The sequence below is a fragment of the Cydia strobilella genome, chromosome 1 (assembly GCF_947568885.1).
Source record: "Cydia strobilella chromosome 1, ilCydStro3.1, whole genome shotgun sequence".
Classification (NCBI taxonomy): Eukaryota; Metazoa; Arthropoda; class Insecta; order Lepidoptera; family Tortricidae; genus Cydia; species Cydia strobilella.
This window is the reverse complement of record NC_086041.1, coordinates 12,993,908-13,008,731: the sequence shown is the minus strand read 5'-3', so window position 1 is coordinate 13,008,731 and position 14,824 is coordinate 12,993,908. Positions and strand designations below refer to the sequence as shown.

The 14,824-nt window shown below is 35.5% G+C and overlaps 1 protein-coding gene across 1 annotated transcript; it reads left to right on the top strand.

Moving 5' to 3' along the window:
* Nucleotides 1–8,824: 8,824 nt before the first annotated feature.
* LOC134741290 (general odorant-binding protein 56a-like) lies at nucleotides 8,825–11,948 on the top strand. Its single transcript, XM_063674025.1, has 4 exons — nucleotides 8,825–8,976; nucleotides 9,866–9,976; nucleotides 10,609–10,723; nucleotides 11,468–11,948. Exons 1-4 carry the CDS (start codon nucleotides 8,848–8,850, stop codon nucleotides 11,596–11,598), a joined length of 486 nt encoding a protein of 161 aa, XP_063530095.1. The 5' UTR covers nucleotides 8,825–8,847; the 3' UTR covers nucleotides 11,599–11,948.
* The last annotated feature ends 2,876 nt before the right edge of the window (nucleotides 11,949–14,824 follow it).

Below are 14,824 nucleotides of genomic sequence, written 5' to 3'. Positions count from 1 at the left end.
TCGGATATCGGATCGGACAATGTGAAAACGCTCAGGATAGCCATCCTTGGAATCATTAGGTACCTACTCAATTCGTACAATCGTTTAACTGTGGCTGTATAACATCCTGCCTTTACTCATTTACGCAAGTGTAAGGTAAAAAATATTTTTGGTATGTTCCTTTTGGTACCCGCCTTATGAAATCGAGTAAAGAAAACAAAAGAAATCAACAACAATTTATTTTAACAATTTACTTACATCATTTTTGATATAAAAAAAAAGATTCAATGCGGGATTAGTAAAATTAGAACAATTACCAATTGTTCCAAGCGGGGAAATAAAGACACTATTTTTCCATTTTATTTCCACCCAGTTGCTCGTGGGACGGGGACGCAGAGGAGTATACCACTTTTCTGCACTAGAGCAGAAACGTATAACTATCTGCGCGCTTTTTAAAACAACAACGTCCCACTTTCAGAGCATGAGATATTATACCTACCTACCTTATTCGAATTATAAATTTTAATAAAAAATATCGATTCTACTAAAGATCAATTTTATATTTCTTCGAAAAGACCTCGGAACTATGCACTATATTAGAATACTCTAATGCTGCTAACCCATCACAGCATTCACAGACACAAGATTACGCAATCTTGATGTAATCTAGTTACACTGTCAATTGAGAGCAATCCTACCTGTTACTTCGGTAGTAAATCTGAGGTCAGGACTCGGATCGCACTGGATTTGTATGGTTTCATTGTTATCCTAGTTGTCTACTACACTACACTAGTGCGTGGCCCAGAGAACCAGTATCCCTTTATCCATCGCAGACCTTGACTTCAATGGGTAATCACTACAATGAGCCTCTAATTTACCTAGAAAAACTGTGTGTAGATAATTTGTTCATTATCAATATCATTATCAACATAATTAAATAGTTAAATACTCTATAGGTACTTTCTAGTACGTATTAGGAAAGCTATTATCTTTTTTTATTTTCTTGCTTTTAAAAATATGATTACATTCGTAATTCAGAAGACATACTACATTTTATGTTTATGGAAAATATTGAATCTGTCTGTCGATGCAAACCCTGCCCCCAACTTATTTTAACATTTCAGGTTACCTACTTACATGAACATTATTGATCGTTACAACGGCATTTAGAAGATTGGATAAACTGAGTTCTAAACTACGTACCGACCTCCACAAGCAAGACCCGAGTTGACCGAAAATGCCTTAACTTGTGTGTATTCCATACTGACATATGACATATGCCGTACGAATAAACAGGTAGAAATGAGAAAATGAGGCCTAATAAAGAGAACGAGTCCAAATAGCGCTACCCGATACCGAATGATGTCATGTTTCAAATTATTCTATTACCTATCTATAAGAGTTAATTGAGTAGGTACTTCCCGCATAGGACCAGGCTGTACACAAGTACGAGTACGCATGGTTAAAGAAAACGTGTCTACGAAATCTAGGATTTAACAGGTATTATAAAATGTGTTAGGTACCACGAAATAACTCGAAAAGTAGTAATGTGTGTAGGATTGATATAAAGAGGCTAGCAAAAAACGATGAGACCCATTTCTTTTTAGGGTTCCGTAGTTAAAGGAACGCTTATAGTTTCGCCATGTCCGTCTGTCTGTCTGTTTTAGGGTACCTCCCCTACACGTAAAGTAGCGGTGTTTTTTTTAGGGTTCTGTAGCCAAATGGCAAAATGCGGAACCCTTATCGATTCGTCATTTCTGTCCGTCCGTATGTCACAGCCACTTTTCTCTGAAACTATAAGAACTATACTGTTGAAACTTGGTAAGTAGATGTATTCTGTGAACCGCATTAAGATTTTCACACAAAAATAGGAAAAAAAAACAATAAATTTTCGGGGTTCCCCATACTTGGAACTGAAACTCAAAAAATTTTTTTTCATCAAACCCATACGTGTGGGGTATCTATGGATAGGTCTTCAAAAATGATACTGTGGTTTCTAATATCATTTTTTTTTTAAACTGAATAGTTTGCGCGAGAGACACTTCCAAAGTGGTAAAATGTGTGTCCCCCCTGTAACTTCTAAAATAGGAAAATGATAAAACTGAAAAAAATATATGATGTACATTACTATGCAAACTTCCACCGAAAATTGGTTTGAACGAGATCTAGTAAGTAGTTTTTTTTAATACGTCATAAATCGTAAACCGCAATTTACCTTTCACACACGTTTCACATAAAAAATACATTGTTAAAAATTATGTAATGTACGGAACCCTCGGTGCGCGTGCCCGACTCGCACTTGGCCGGTTTTTTTTTTCGCTTCAACCCTGCAGGGTTATAGGACAAGATATGTTAGGAAATAATCGCTCCGAAACTAAAAACAATTGTGCCCCCTCCCCCCGCTCCTTTAACTTTTGAACCATGGCTCCAAAAAATATGAAAAAAATCGTAGAAATTGAGTTTTTTTTTATTTATTTTTTTTGAGTTATCGCAAAAAGTCTCCCCATGGGTCCAAAAAATATGAAAAACATCGTAGAAATAAGCTTAAGAGAAACATTAAATGAAAACTATACCGAACATGATCAGTTTAGCCGTTTTTGAGTTTTTATTTATTTATTTAAGTTATCGCAAAAAGCCTCCCCTTCATAGTAAACGACGTGCAACCACGCCACAGTTTAAAGTTATTATGACATTAAATAGGTTTTTAAAGTTATTTGGCATTATTCATGTAAATAAAATAAAGTTTGTGTCTGTTTATGTATAAAATAAAACAAATGTAACATAAAAATTGCTTATTTTACTCATTCAATTGTTATTTATTTTTAAACAATAAAAAAGTGCAGGTTTTTTTTTAGGGGACGGAAGAATTGAAAAATATAATTGTTTATTTCGAGACATTTTTTATCCGTAATAAATTTTATAAATTAGTTACTAAGCTACCGAATGACACTTCTTTTACACATTGTGCGACCGATAATTTGGCCGGATAAGGTTAGTTTGGCAAGTGCGCCCGTGTTTTCCACAAAGCTTTAAACTTGGTATAGTGGACGATTTATCGATAAAATGTATCGTACCGTTATATACGTCATTAACGGCTCCACTATAGCTGTCCAAAGATATTTTAAATAAAATAACATACAAATACAATATTTTAATATTGGGCGCTAATTAATTTTACAGAATTGGAGCATAATTGACCACAGGGGAGCAAAATAGAACCATTTTACGCTACGACTGTTAAATATTTATACACATAAACACACGCACGGAGCGCACATATTCGTTTTATTTATCTTCAACGATTCATACTTAAATTCGAATCTTATTCAAATAACCAATAAAAGTGTTGTCTGCAAAAACAGGTCATAAATTTCATACTAAATGCATTTCATTTAATACTCTTAGATTGAAAATATGCGCAAACCTAGTTCTGTATTCATTTAATATTAAAATAAAATCCATTCGACTAAACTGTAGGTACAGTCGCCAACAGATATATCAGAGCGGCTAAGGCGCTCACAAATATCTGAATACGCCTCTATTGTCAGGGCGTTAGAGTGCGTGTTCAGATATTGTGAACAATTTGGCCGCTCCGATATATCTGATGGCGACTGTAACAGTCAGTAATACTACCTAATGATATACTACTTAAGAACTCTGAGGAAAAAAATCTAGGTAAGACCCAAAAGTCAAGATGCGGCTACGGCGAAAATCGAAAATCGAAGATGTCCATCTCTATCGTTTTTGCCTCATTCGAGTGACAGGGACGCAAAAAGTCAATTTTCTAATTTCGGAGTCATAGGTGATTTAGTATATATATGTAAGTATTTGCATATCATATATGTCGTTGTCTGAGCACAAAAACAAAAGCCTTTTTGAGCTTACTGTGGGGCTTAGTCAATTTGTGTTACATATAGGATGTCCTATAATATTTATTTATTTATGTTGGTAGTAACGCTCCTGGATCGCGTTTCAATGCTAATTCCGGCTAATAGGGTTCATAATGAAAACAGGTTAGAACCCTCATATTTTAAATGAGTAAGTTTATTTTTGATCGAACTCATCGATTACCTACTCGTTTTGTTCAAACTAAAAATAAAAATTCAATAATCCAATCCCGGGCGCACACGGCCGTCCACACAGTGTTCAGCGAGCTGCGTTCGGAAAAGAAACTGAACTTACGGTGCCTTAAGAGGCAAGAGGACGGCCGTTTCTCCGTACAAATGTAGTCCCCATTTTCCTCTCTGGATATTGACATAATAATGTAAAATATTTTTACATAATTTGATGTATATTAACCATAGCTATGCCCCTACGTTTGACTTTTTTTTAATTTTTGGATAATTCTAAAAATTAGGAGCAAAAAACAGATTTCATATAAATTGTTAAATCCCTAACTCTACGTTCTTGTATACGACCGGGTCTACCGTGATTTAATTTCATTGTTGTTGTGTTTGAAATTAAATCGCGGTAGACACATTCGTATAGTTGGGTCAGCCGCATTCGAGGGAAGCCAGTGCTGTCAAACTGGTTTAACTTGGCAGATATAATTAATACCAATTTATTTGTTGTCACTTCTTAAAATGCAAGCGAAGCAAGCAATACATTATAATTAAATATGTGTTCAAAACACGAGTTTTAAGTCTTATACCTAATAATTAAAAATTCGAATAAAGTCAAACGTAGCTATGGTGTCAAACTATTTTCAATAATGTTAATATCCAGAAAATGAGGGCTACGTTTGTATGAAAATTTCGCGTGGGTCCTCAACTTTCGTCTTAAAAATAAGTTTAAGGTTTTCAGTGTTTTTTTTTGTTTATATAATTGGAAATAATTATTCCAACATTCCAAAATAATATAATCACTTTTAACAGTTCCAATCCTTGAACAATGCGTAAAGAAAATAAAAAAAATTAAGGTATCAAACCAAAGTACTTCCTTTCAATGAAAATTAATTTGAATTGGATGGAATGTTTAATTTATGAATTTTCTCCTAAAACTTCCGTTTTTAAATAGATAATAAAAGGACGTAAGTGGCGTAAAAGTCCTCTTTTGCTGGTGCATGTTTTTTGTATGCTGCTTTTTACGAATCTACTGAAGGTACGGAACCATTCATTTTGCATGGAACGCATACTCGGTCGGTTTTTAATGAAATGACTGTTAATTTAACCCTTGTCATCTACCGTCGCTGATAATCAAACAGCTAACGCATAGTATAGTTGGTTATTGCGATTTGGTTTTATCATGATTAATTTGGTGCTGTGAATCCTGAAACTCCAAGACTATGAGTATGATAGTTTATTTGAATTTTATTAAATGATATGAAAATTTAAATGAAACGATGGGTTGTCTCGCCCGCATTTGATTTGCATAGAGTATTATTTTTATTGGTAGGTGGTTGTGTTCTCTAAAATAAGTATACACTTTTCTATACAATTAGTATGGCAAATTGGGTACTTAAGTTGGGGCACCGACCGTACCTACCTGTCGAACAAGGGCCTGACAGTCTTTGATAGAGAAAGATAGTCTTATTGCGATTCCTATAAGAGGAAAGAGAAAATAATGCCATGCTTGGTCTTAATCACCAACCGGGCATTTTTTCATGGTCGGGTTATGGCATCATGTGGGCATCATAGCAAGGAGGCTATGGCGAAATACCGAAATTTATAAGAGTGAAAGAGAAAAGACATTGGACATGCAAACCGGACAAATTGCGTAGTGTACATTTTATATGAATATTCTTTCTATTACCCCCGGTCGCTCGGTGTCGCGTCTATTACTACTTGTCTATACTATGTCTATGCTGTCGAAAGAACTAGGTAGGTATAAATTTTGTCGGCTTTTGGTAACGATGGTACCAAGCCGCTTTGCTAAGTTGATAAGTTGCTAACAAATATTTGTTAATTTATTTAAGTATATTTTTATAGGATGCGGAACCAAAGAGAAAATAGGTACGCCACTGTTTGGTCGCTTAAATGCACAAATCTACTACAACAACGGTTACGCTTAAAAATATGTTATTAAGTGTACGAAAGGGAAAAGCCATCAAGTGAATCATGAATATTTTATGAGTGAGATAGAGACAGACTACAGATGAAAATACGTGACTACTTTTGAGTTTAATAGCGGCCGCTAGCGGCCACTGTTAAAAAAATCCAAATAATTTACGCAATCACATATTATTTCTGAATAGGGGATATTACTGCAATGTTCTGCCACCAGAGTGCAGCACTAGCCTTTTTAGTAAACCATAGAGTAACTTATACATACTGTACCTTTAACAGGTTTTTGACAAGTTTTCAGAGATAATAAAATATGACATTGATGCATCAAGGTTTGTTTACAGAGGACCTACCGGGAAATGCGAATCTGAAATTTCGCTTACTGCCTCATTATGTATTTTCTTGTTTCACGATAGACCCTCAGATTGTGATAGTGGCGCCCCCTACGCAGAGTTTCGTGTAATATTCCCTATTAAATACTTCCAACTTAGAGGGTATAACCAAACTGAGTAGCCATTAACAGGCGTTCCCCTCTGTCGAAAATAGGCGGCCAATGGTCATAGACAATGTATGGACTGACGTTTATCTGACATGGCTATTTTTAAGTTACGTAAGTATACATTTGACATGTCCCTCCCCCGCAAAAATCGGCAGACTGTTTTGTACATAAAATTACAGACATGGCGATGGCGTCTCTATTTGGTTATATATATATCCTCCAAGACTTCACATCACACCTACACTTGACATCACTCCTATTATTTTGGACATACTTTTGATATTTGACAATTTAATCTGCATCCACATATCAGCCCCACATACGCACACTAATAACACAAATACACATAAAATTATTAATATAGAGCTGTACCTAAGAATGGTACATTATGCTAGTAGCGACCGACCCCAACCGTCCCGGGACCAGTCTGAAAGTCAGCGCGGAGCCCTCTGGCACCGCACATGCTAAGATTGGGACCCTTTGCCTCACCATAGATTTAAGTTATAGTTATTATTATTATGTTAAGTTAATGTATAAGTTTAAGTTTAGTTTATATTGTATTTTTAAGCTATCTTTTTCACAAATTGTAAATTATTTTCCTAAGGTGTGGCAATAAAGATTTTTTTTATTTTTTTATTTTATTTTTTTAATACTATCTTAAGCAACTAAAATAAATATACAAGATTGCCTCTTGTATATATTATTTATTTTAGTTGCTTAAGAGAGTATTAAGTAGGTACTAACATGTATGGACCATTAAGGATGACTCACGTTGGACCGGGCCGTGTCCGGGCCGGAGCTTCCGGCGCTACGTTTTCTATGGAAAGCATCACGTGATCACCTGTCATGTCATAGAAAAGTAAGCGCCGGAAGCTCCGGCCCGGACACGGCCCGGTCTAACGTGAGTCATCCTTTATGAAGAAGTCTGAAATAAACGTGTTTGTTTTGTAACACGCACGTGACAGGCATGATGACAGATGATAAAAAACCGACCAGCTTAGCCCTACTGATGTAGATGTCTAGATGTGCTAAAACAATACAGTCACATGTGGCCAACTGTACTGCTAGATGGCCAGAGGCCGAAGGGTCAACGGACAACAATAAATCAATCGAGTTATTGCATTAAGCTGTTATTCTGATTGTCGAATCGCAATTTATCAGTTAGCCTGTGCTCTTTCCACACTAGGTGTTTTGGTAAATAAGCGATGCTGGGAACAAAAGAATAAGCTATTTTGTATTTGGTATCTAGGCAATATTGAAAATACCTAGTTGTACCAAACTCAAAGGACTGAGGTATTTTAGGTAGAGCTAAATCAAAATGAGTAGGTCCGTGACCGAAATTTTAACTTTTACTCGAGCTAAACACTTTATGGCAACATCCTTACTTAATTTTTCGGTGCAAAGCTAAGTCTGACACTGACGATATTGCATTTTATTTGAGGCGGTTTTAAGACAGCTTTGTCATGGTCAGTCAGTGTAACCGATAGGTACACTTAAATACTTTTTCTTTCGGTTAAATTTTACTATGCAGATATTTCGTTCTTTGTTCTAGGTATAAAATCAGATAAAAGTGATAAATTTGATAATATATCAAATCCATTGTAATTTTCCGCCCCGTGTGAACAGATGCTGGTAGGTGCGATGGCTCGCAGGCTGTGCCCGGATCTTTCCAGACCGCACTTACCAATGCAGGGGTGCCCAACCGCATTTTTATGTAAACATTACTAGGTTTCCTAGTAAACAGTAAACACGTATTCGGATCTGGTATCTTTTATGATACTATGTAGATTTCACTAATTTATGCTCTCTGAGGGAGCACTACAACCACTTACTTAGTAATTTATGGAAATAAATGCATTATAGTCATGATAACACGACTGTTAAGTGAATAACTAAGGCTGTTAGAGCTCCCGAATATGCACTGTGGTTGCAGCAGCTGAGCAAGGAACCTGCATTTTGTTCTATAACCTACGAGTATAACCTATAAACACAAAGTATCCTTCTATATAATGTCATATGCTTATTTGCCACCGTTGTGGCACGAATCAAATAATTGTTGCATGTGTTGTTAGATAATAGTATCAAAAGTAAAATAAAATAAAAATATATCTTAGTACTATACTAAATATACTAATCATATGTAGATCGTTAAATGTGATAAAACTAATTTCGTTATTTATTCAGAAATATAGAATATAGGAAAAAAATATTTCTCTGGATTGTTTCAGGCTTCGGATTCATTATAAATAGACTTATTTAGAAATGCTACTGTATTGCTTATCTATTTTTTGTACACAAAAAATAGTGGAAAATTACCAGATAAACACATACCAACTGTGCCGTATCCCTGATATCCCGCAGATTAGCATGAGTGCGGTGAATCTCGCGCAGGTCCGCGGGTATAAAGCGCGCGCCTCCCGTAGGACGCACCACTGTTCACTCGGGAGCAACATGAAGACCTTCCTAGTATTCGCTGTCTGCCTAGTCGCGGCTCAGGTGAGATTTCATTTATTTTTTGGCAGTAATGTTTTACCAACATCTTCACTCTATTCACTGTTTGAGTTGTCGGTGTCTGGCCGAAGGGTGTGGTAATTCGGTTTCTGTGGGAATCTGCCGAATCCTACACCAGAACAAATTATTTTTAGTTTCCAAGGTTGTAATTATTGTGTCTGATAGTCTGTATCCTTTTTTTGCCTGTTTATAAATGATTTTTGATTTGATCTTCGATTATACTATGTATATATAAAAAAAATACATTTTAAAGTGTATCTAATTGGAAGTAAGAGGATGTTTTTCTTCCACTTTACACTTTATTATGTGAGGGATCAATAAATAGGTTCTTAACCTTTGGTATGCTTAGTAGCAGATCAGCTCCATATATGTTCAACTTAAACATGAAGTTGTCTAGATTGCTATTTAAATAGCAATTTATTGACAGCGCATACGAAAGGTTAACATTTCTTCATGGTCATTTAAACCACTGTGTTCTAAAGGTAAACTCGCACAACGAGTTTTGTTATATTGTGGCATCTAATAGATCGGTTGAATTGTTTGTATCTTAGTAGCTTAAAATTTTATTAATATGCAAAAACGAGTGCTGGATAAAACGAAAAATTTACATACCCGTTATATATCGATACGCAAAGCAAGTCAAAGATAGATACCTACCTATACAGGGTGGCTAAGAAGAGTGCATTCCTGTTGCCAGGGAGGTTTTGGGATTATACTGAGCAAGCACTTATTTTTTGGCCACCGTGTATATTATAAGAAAATTATAATGAGTTGTAACTCATCGAAATGCCGTCTACCTGGCCCCTAAATACCTGAATTAAATTTAGACTAGCGAAGTCTGAACCCCAGAAAATTAAGACTATGTTGCCATCAGGCCCTGACCGACGAACAGAAGGAGAAGCTAAAGAAGCACCGCGCGGAGTGCCTCGCGGAGACCAAGCCCGACCAGCAGCTCGTAGACAAGCTCAAGACTGGAGACTTCAAGGTAAGAGGCGCCGCCCTACTGGGCAGGACACTTTCCCCTTCAGCCAGCTGCTAGTTCATCTTACAAACACTGCGCGGAGTGCCTCGCGGAGACCAAGCCCGACCAGCAGCCCGCCGACAAGCTCAAGAACAAGGTAAGAGGTATCGCCCTACTGGGCAAGACACTTTATTCTTTTATACTTACAGATATAGCATAGCTAGGTACGCCTAAAATTAGATAATGAGTAGAACGATCAAATGCAGATTTTTTTGTCATATTAAATATTATACCACTGCTAAGGAATTTATTTCAATAGATGATTACTGAGACAGCATTTACCATAAAAATAATATACAAAAAAAACACTAATGGATAACAACAGCGTCATAGGAAGTTCAATGAAACATGTCGACTTTAAGTATATTAAATTAGAAATATAGATATAAACTCCCAGAAAACCTCCATAAATAATCAACATAAATTTATATCAAATAAAACATTCGTACTCACCACTCAATTAAGTGCAATTACCAGTTACCGGGATTCGGATCCATCAACACCACCAGCTTTGTAGGCAAGACGTCATCGACGAGGCTAAGCGGTCGTCATTAAATTAACAATGTGAATTTCATTAATCGGATGGCTTGTTTCAGACGGAAAATGAGCCCCTGAAGAAGTATGTCCTCTGCATGATGATCAAGTCAGAGCTGATGACCAAGGACGGCAAGTTCAAGAAGGATGTCGCGCTCGCCAAAGTTCCTAACGCAGGTAACGAAAATTAAATCTATATTAAGTATTTTTCACTCATATCTATCTATCTATCATAAGCTCATAATATATACTTCCTTTAATACATATGTAACTATTAAATTCAGCTTACACACTATACCAGCAATTGTTCTGTCCAAATTCTAAAACATAGATAACACTCATACATACATGTTAACATAATTCTAAGCCATTTAGTTTTCGACTAACAGCGAGTAAGGGATAATGCATCAAGGGTCTGCCTGAAAACCAGCGGCGTAGTAAATACACTGCAACATTATGCTGAGGCAAGCTCCTATTTAACACGCATGAATATTTCTCTCTGATATGTGCAACACAATTTCTTAGTTTTTTAAGTCTAAATTTAAGGTTTATCTGTAAAAAATGTACTACGCTATCTGTTAACTCTGCCATTTCATGTGATGTTGAATAAAAATGTTCTATTCTATTCTATTCTATTCTAAATGATTAACTTTTCATAGGTTGTTTAATGTATAATTGTATTTAGTACCAATGACGAAAAAATCTTTACAAGATTATTTCCGTATAAGCCACAAAATGTTTCCAAATAAATATTAATACATTTTCTTTCATTTTGAGCTCACACCATCAATCTATTCTGTATTCTTTATTGATTCCATGGCTATGGCCTGGCTGTGCAAATACAAAATGTTACACATGAAGACACCTAAAATATAATACTCTTAACAGAAAATTCTAGAGCTTGATTTCTTTTTTTTTAAGCTGACAAACCCGCCGTTGAGAAGCTGATCGACACATGCTTGGCCAACAAGGGCAACACCCCGCAGCAGACCGCGTGGAACTACGTCAAGTGCTACCACGAGAAGGACCCCAAGCATTCCATCATCGTCTAATGACCTAACAGAATCAGCCATCGGATTCCGCGAGGCACCGGATCCAAATCCAACAACTCGTTTTCAATCATTTTTTTAATTTAAATACACTTTGGCAGCCGCAAAATTACCTTACAAACGTGACTTTTGCCTTTTAAAATTAATGTTTTCGTAACAACATATAAAGTCACTTTTACGGGCGTTTGTTTTGCTCAATAAAATTGGACCTCTGAGTTGTGCGGGTACTGTACCAAATTGCATTTCGTAGGTTGGAATGGAAATGGTTGTGAAAACCGATAAAGTATTATAAGTACGTTAAGAAAACTGAACATACTGCCTTACGAATTTACTTTTTAGTTTGCAAAATAAAATGGGACTCCGTATGATTGAATTTATTTATTTTTCCTTACAATTTATTTATCGTTAACAAAAAAACTAAGCACTGAGCTCTGCTTAAAACACAATTAACAAAAAAATATCGTTTTAAATAATAAACAATCAAAACCTAGCTCAAAAAGGATGAAATAAAATATTATATATCGTCGCTGCGCGTACAAAAGTCGCCATGTGTTTTTAACCTACTTTACAGGAGACACAAAAAACTGTTTATTTCGATAATTATTGGACATAAATGAATCAATATTTATATTTATATTATTTTATTCGAGCTAGCAACTGATGAATGTTAGAAGTTATTGGTACCGATTAGTGTTAATTACCAACCTACCGAACCTATTTTTTCAGCCCCGACGCAAAAAGAGGTGTTTTATATATAAATATATATGTTTGACGCCAATGTCTGTGTGTCTGTCTGTGGCACCGTAGCTCTCCAAAGGATGGGCCGTTGGGTTGCCGTGGGCCGACTTTGACGCTTTTTTTTTCACATGAAAGCGAGTTTTCTTGCGGTTGTTCTTAACTATGTTTTATAGAAATCGATCCAGGAATTTGAAGAGTATCAACACTTTTCCAAAATGATGTCAGACATATTTGGCATAAAATGGACTTTGTTGGCATATTTTTTTAATTTTTAATTTTAATAGTTATTATTGAAATCCGCTTAATAGTTAGGCAGCTGAAAAAAGATTTTGATTTCCAGGCGTATTCTAATTTTTATAACAGGATTTGAATAAGATTTCCATGAAATATGGATCTGATTTGACGTTTTTGTTTAAAGAAATGTCACTTTTAACACTGACAGATTAGATTCATATCTACCTAATCCAAATCGAATTCACATCCTCTTATTAAAAGGTATCTATTCTAATTTCATTGGTATAGGGTATCTATAAATTGTAAATACAGATGTCAATCACAATGAATAAATCAACGATGATCAACTCTGGCCAACGTGGGACTCGAACCCCATCCACATCCTTGGATTGCCGGTTGAAGCGCTCGTGGCCTAGTGGTAAGAATTCTTACGCCTCTCACGGCCGTCATATTGAATTTAATTTGATAAAGTACTTAAGTGGTCTACACTTCTACAGAAGGAATATATAGTTGATGTTTGCTTGTTGAAGTGTTTTCTCTATGAAGATTTTTTTCCACAAAGGTATGTAGTATTTTTTGTCTAGAATTCAATTACCGTAAACTCAGGTAACTATAGCCCTATACTACAACTATGTTCCTGTTTTTAACGTTGATTCTTAACGAGCCTTTCTGATTTGTACTCGTTACATTTATTTTGGAGCTACATCAGTGCTTTTTCTATATTATATACTCAACATAATTTGAAAAACAATTAAGTTATGCATATTTTACTGGAATTTGGACCATAGTTGTAAGTTGTGGACATTAAAGCTTCCGTAAAATCAGGTAATTTTAACCTGATTTAACGGAAGCTTTAATGTTGCTCTAGTCCATATTTTAGAGCGCGCAGATTTAGAATAAAAGGCGACATTCTTAAGGATAAAACACATCTTCCAAGATGGTAGCGGTTCCTCGAGGTTTTCAAACATCAGATGGTCTGGACACGAAAATAGGACCTTTTATTAGAATACATACAAATTTTCAGGAAGACAATTTGACCTTAGTTCTATTTCGATTGTGCTATATTTTAAGCAATGAAAAATGAAAATACGTAGTGGTTTTGACTTAGAAAGACTCCAGGCACAAACAGGTGAATGTCTACTTGTGCTAGGTACACAAGGTTCAAGGTTCTATTTAGGTAGATACATAAATAAAGGTACATTGTACCAATTTTAGAATTACAGGTTATCTTATAGATTAAGAAATCTTTTTTCACCACACCAGGCTTGCTAGGCTTTCTTGATTGTTCAAAAACTGATAAGACATTTTATCCACATGTGACGCAAATTAAGTACTTAATCAAATGCAAATTTTGTGTTGTTTTCTTATGTGTGCTGGTAGAATTGACTTTAAAATTAAGATTTTGAATGATAAATATTTAATAACATTCATTTTGAATCGATTTGCTTTGATTTTGTTTAATATCTTACAGTTACCTGGTATTTTCCTTGTGCTGGTGTGGTGAAAATTTTCGTGTTTCAGTCGGTGGCAAAATTTGTTTAACCCTCGTGTCTTGAAACCCTAGCAACGCTCAAGATTACATTTTTCGAACTACTCGCTACGCTCGTGAAATTTTAAAAATTATTAGCTCAACAGGTTAAACAACAACTTTGCTAAAACAAATAACTATTAAATTAAACCATTGACACGTCTCAATTTATATTATTTAATTTAAATTTAAAAACCCCCGACAAAGATATAACATTTATAACAGCACCACCTAGTGTATTAAACCAAAGTAAACCTATCCTATTAAGAATTATCTATAACCGGTCAAGTGCGAGTCGGACTCGCGCACGAAGGGTTCCGTACCATTACGCAAAAAACGTAAAAAAATCACGTTTGTTTAATGGAAGCCCCCACTTAAATACCAACCTATTTATTTTATTCTTTTTTTAGTAGGTATTTGTTGTTATAGCGGCAACAGAAATATATCTGTGAAGATTTCAACTGTCTAGCTATTACGGTTCATGAGATACAGCCTGGTGACAGACAGACGGACAGACGGACAGCGGAGTCTTAGTAATAGGGTCCGTTAGGGTTAATCCGTTTTTACCGTTTGGGTACGGAACCCTATTAGTATTAGGATAGAGCGGTACTGTCATAGTAAATTTTGTAACCACAGTAAATTCACTGCCATCTATCGACACACTTTAAAACTAAAAATGAAGATTTATAAAAATACGATAAAATGTATTTAAGTATGGATAAATTATTT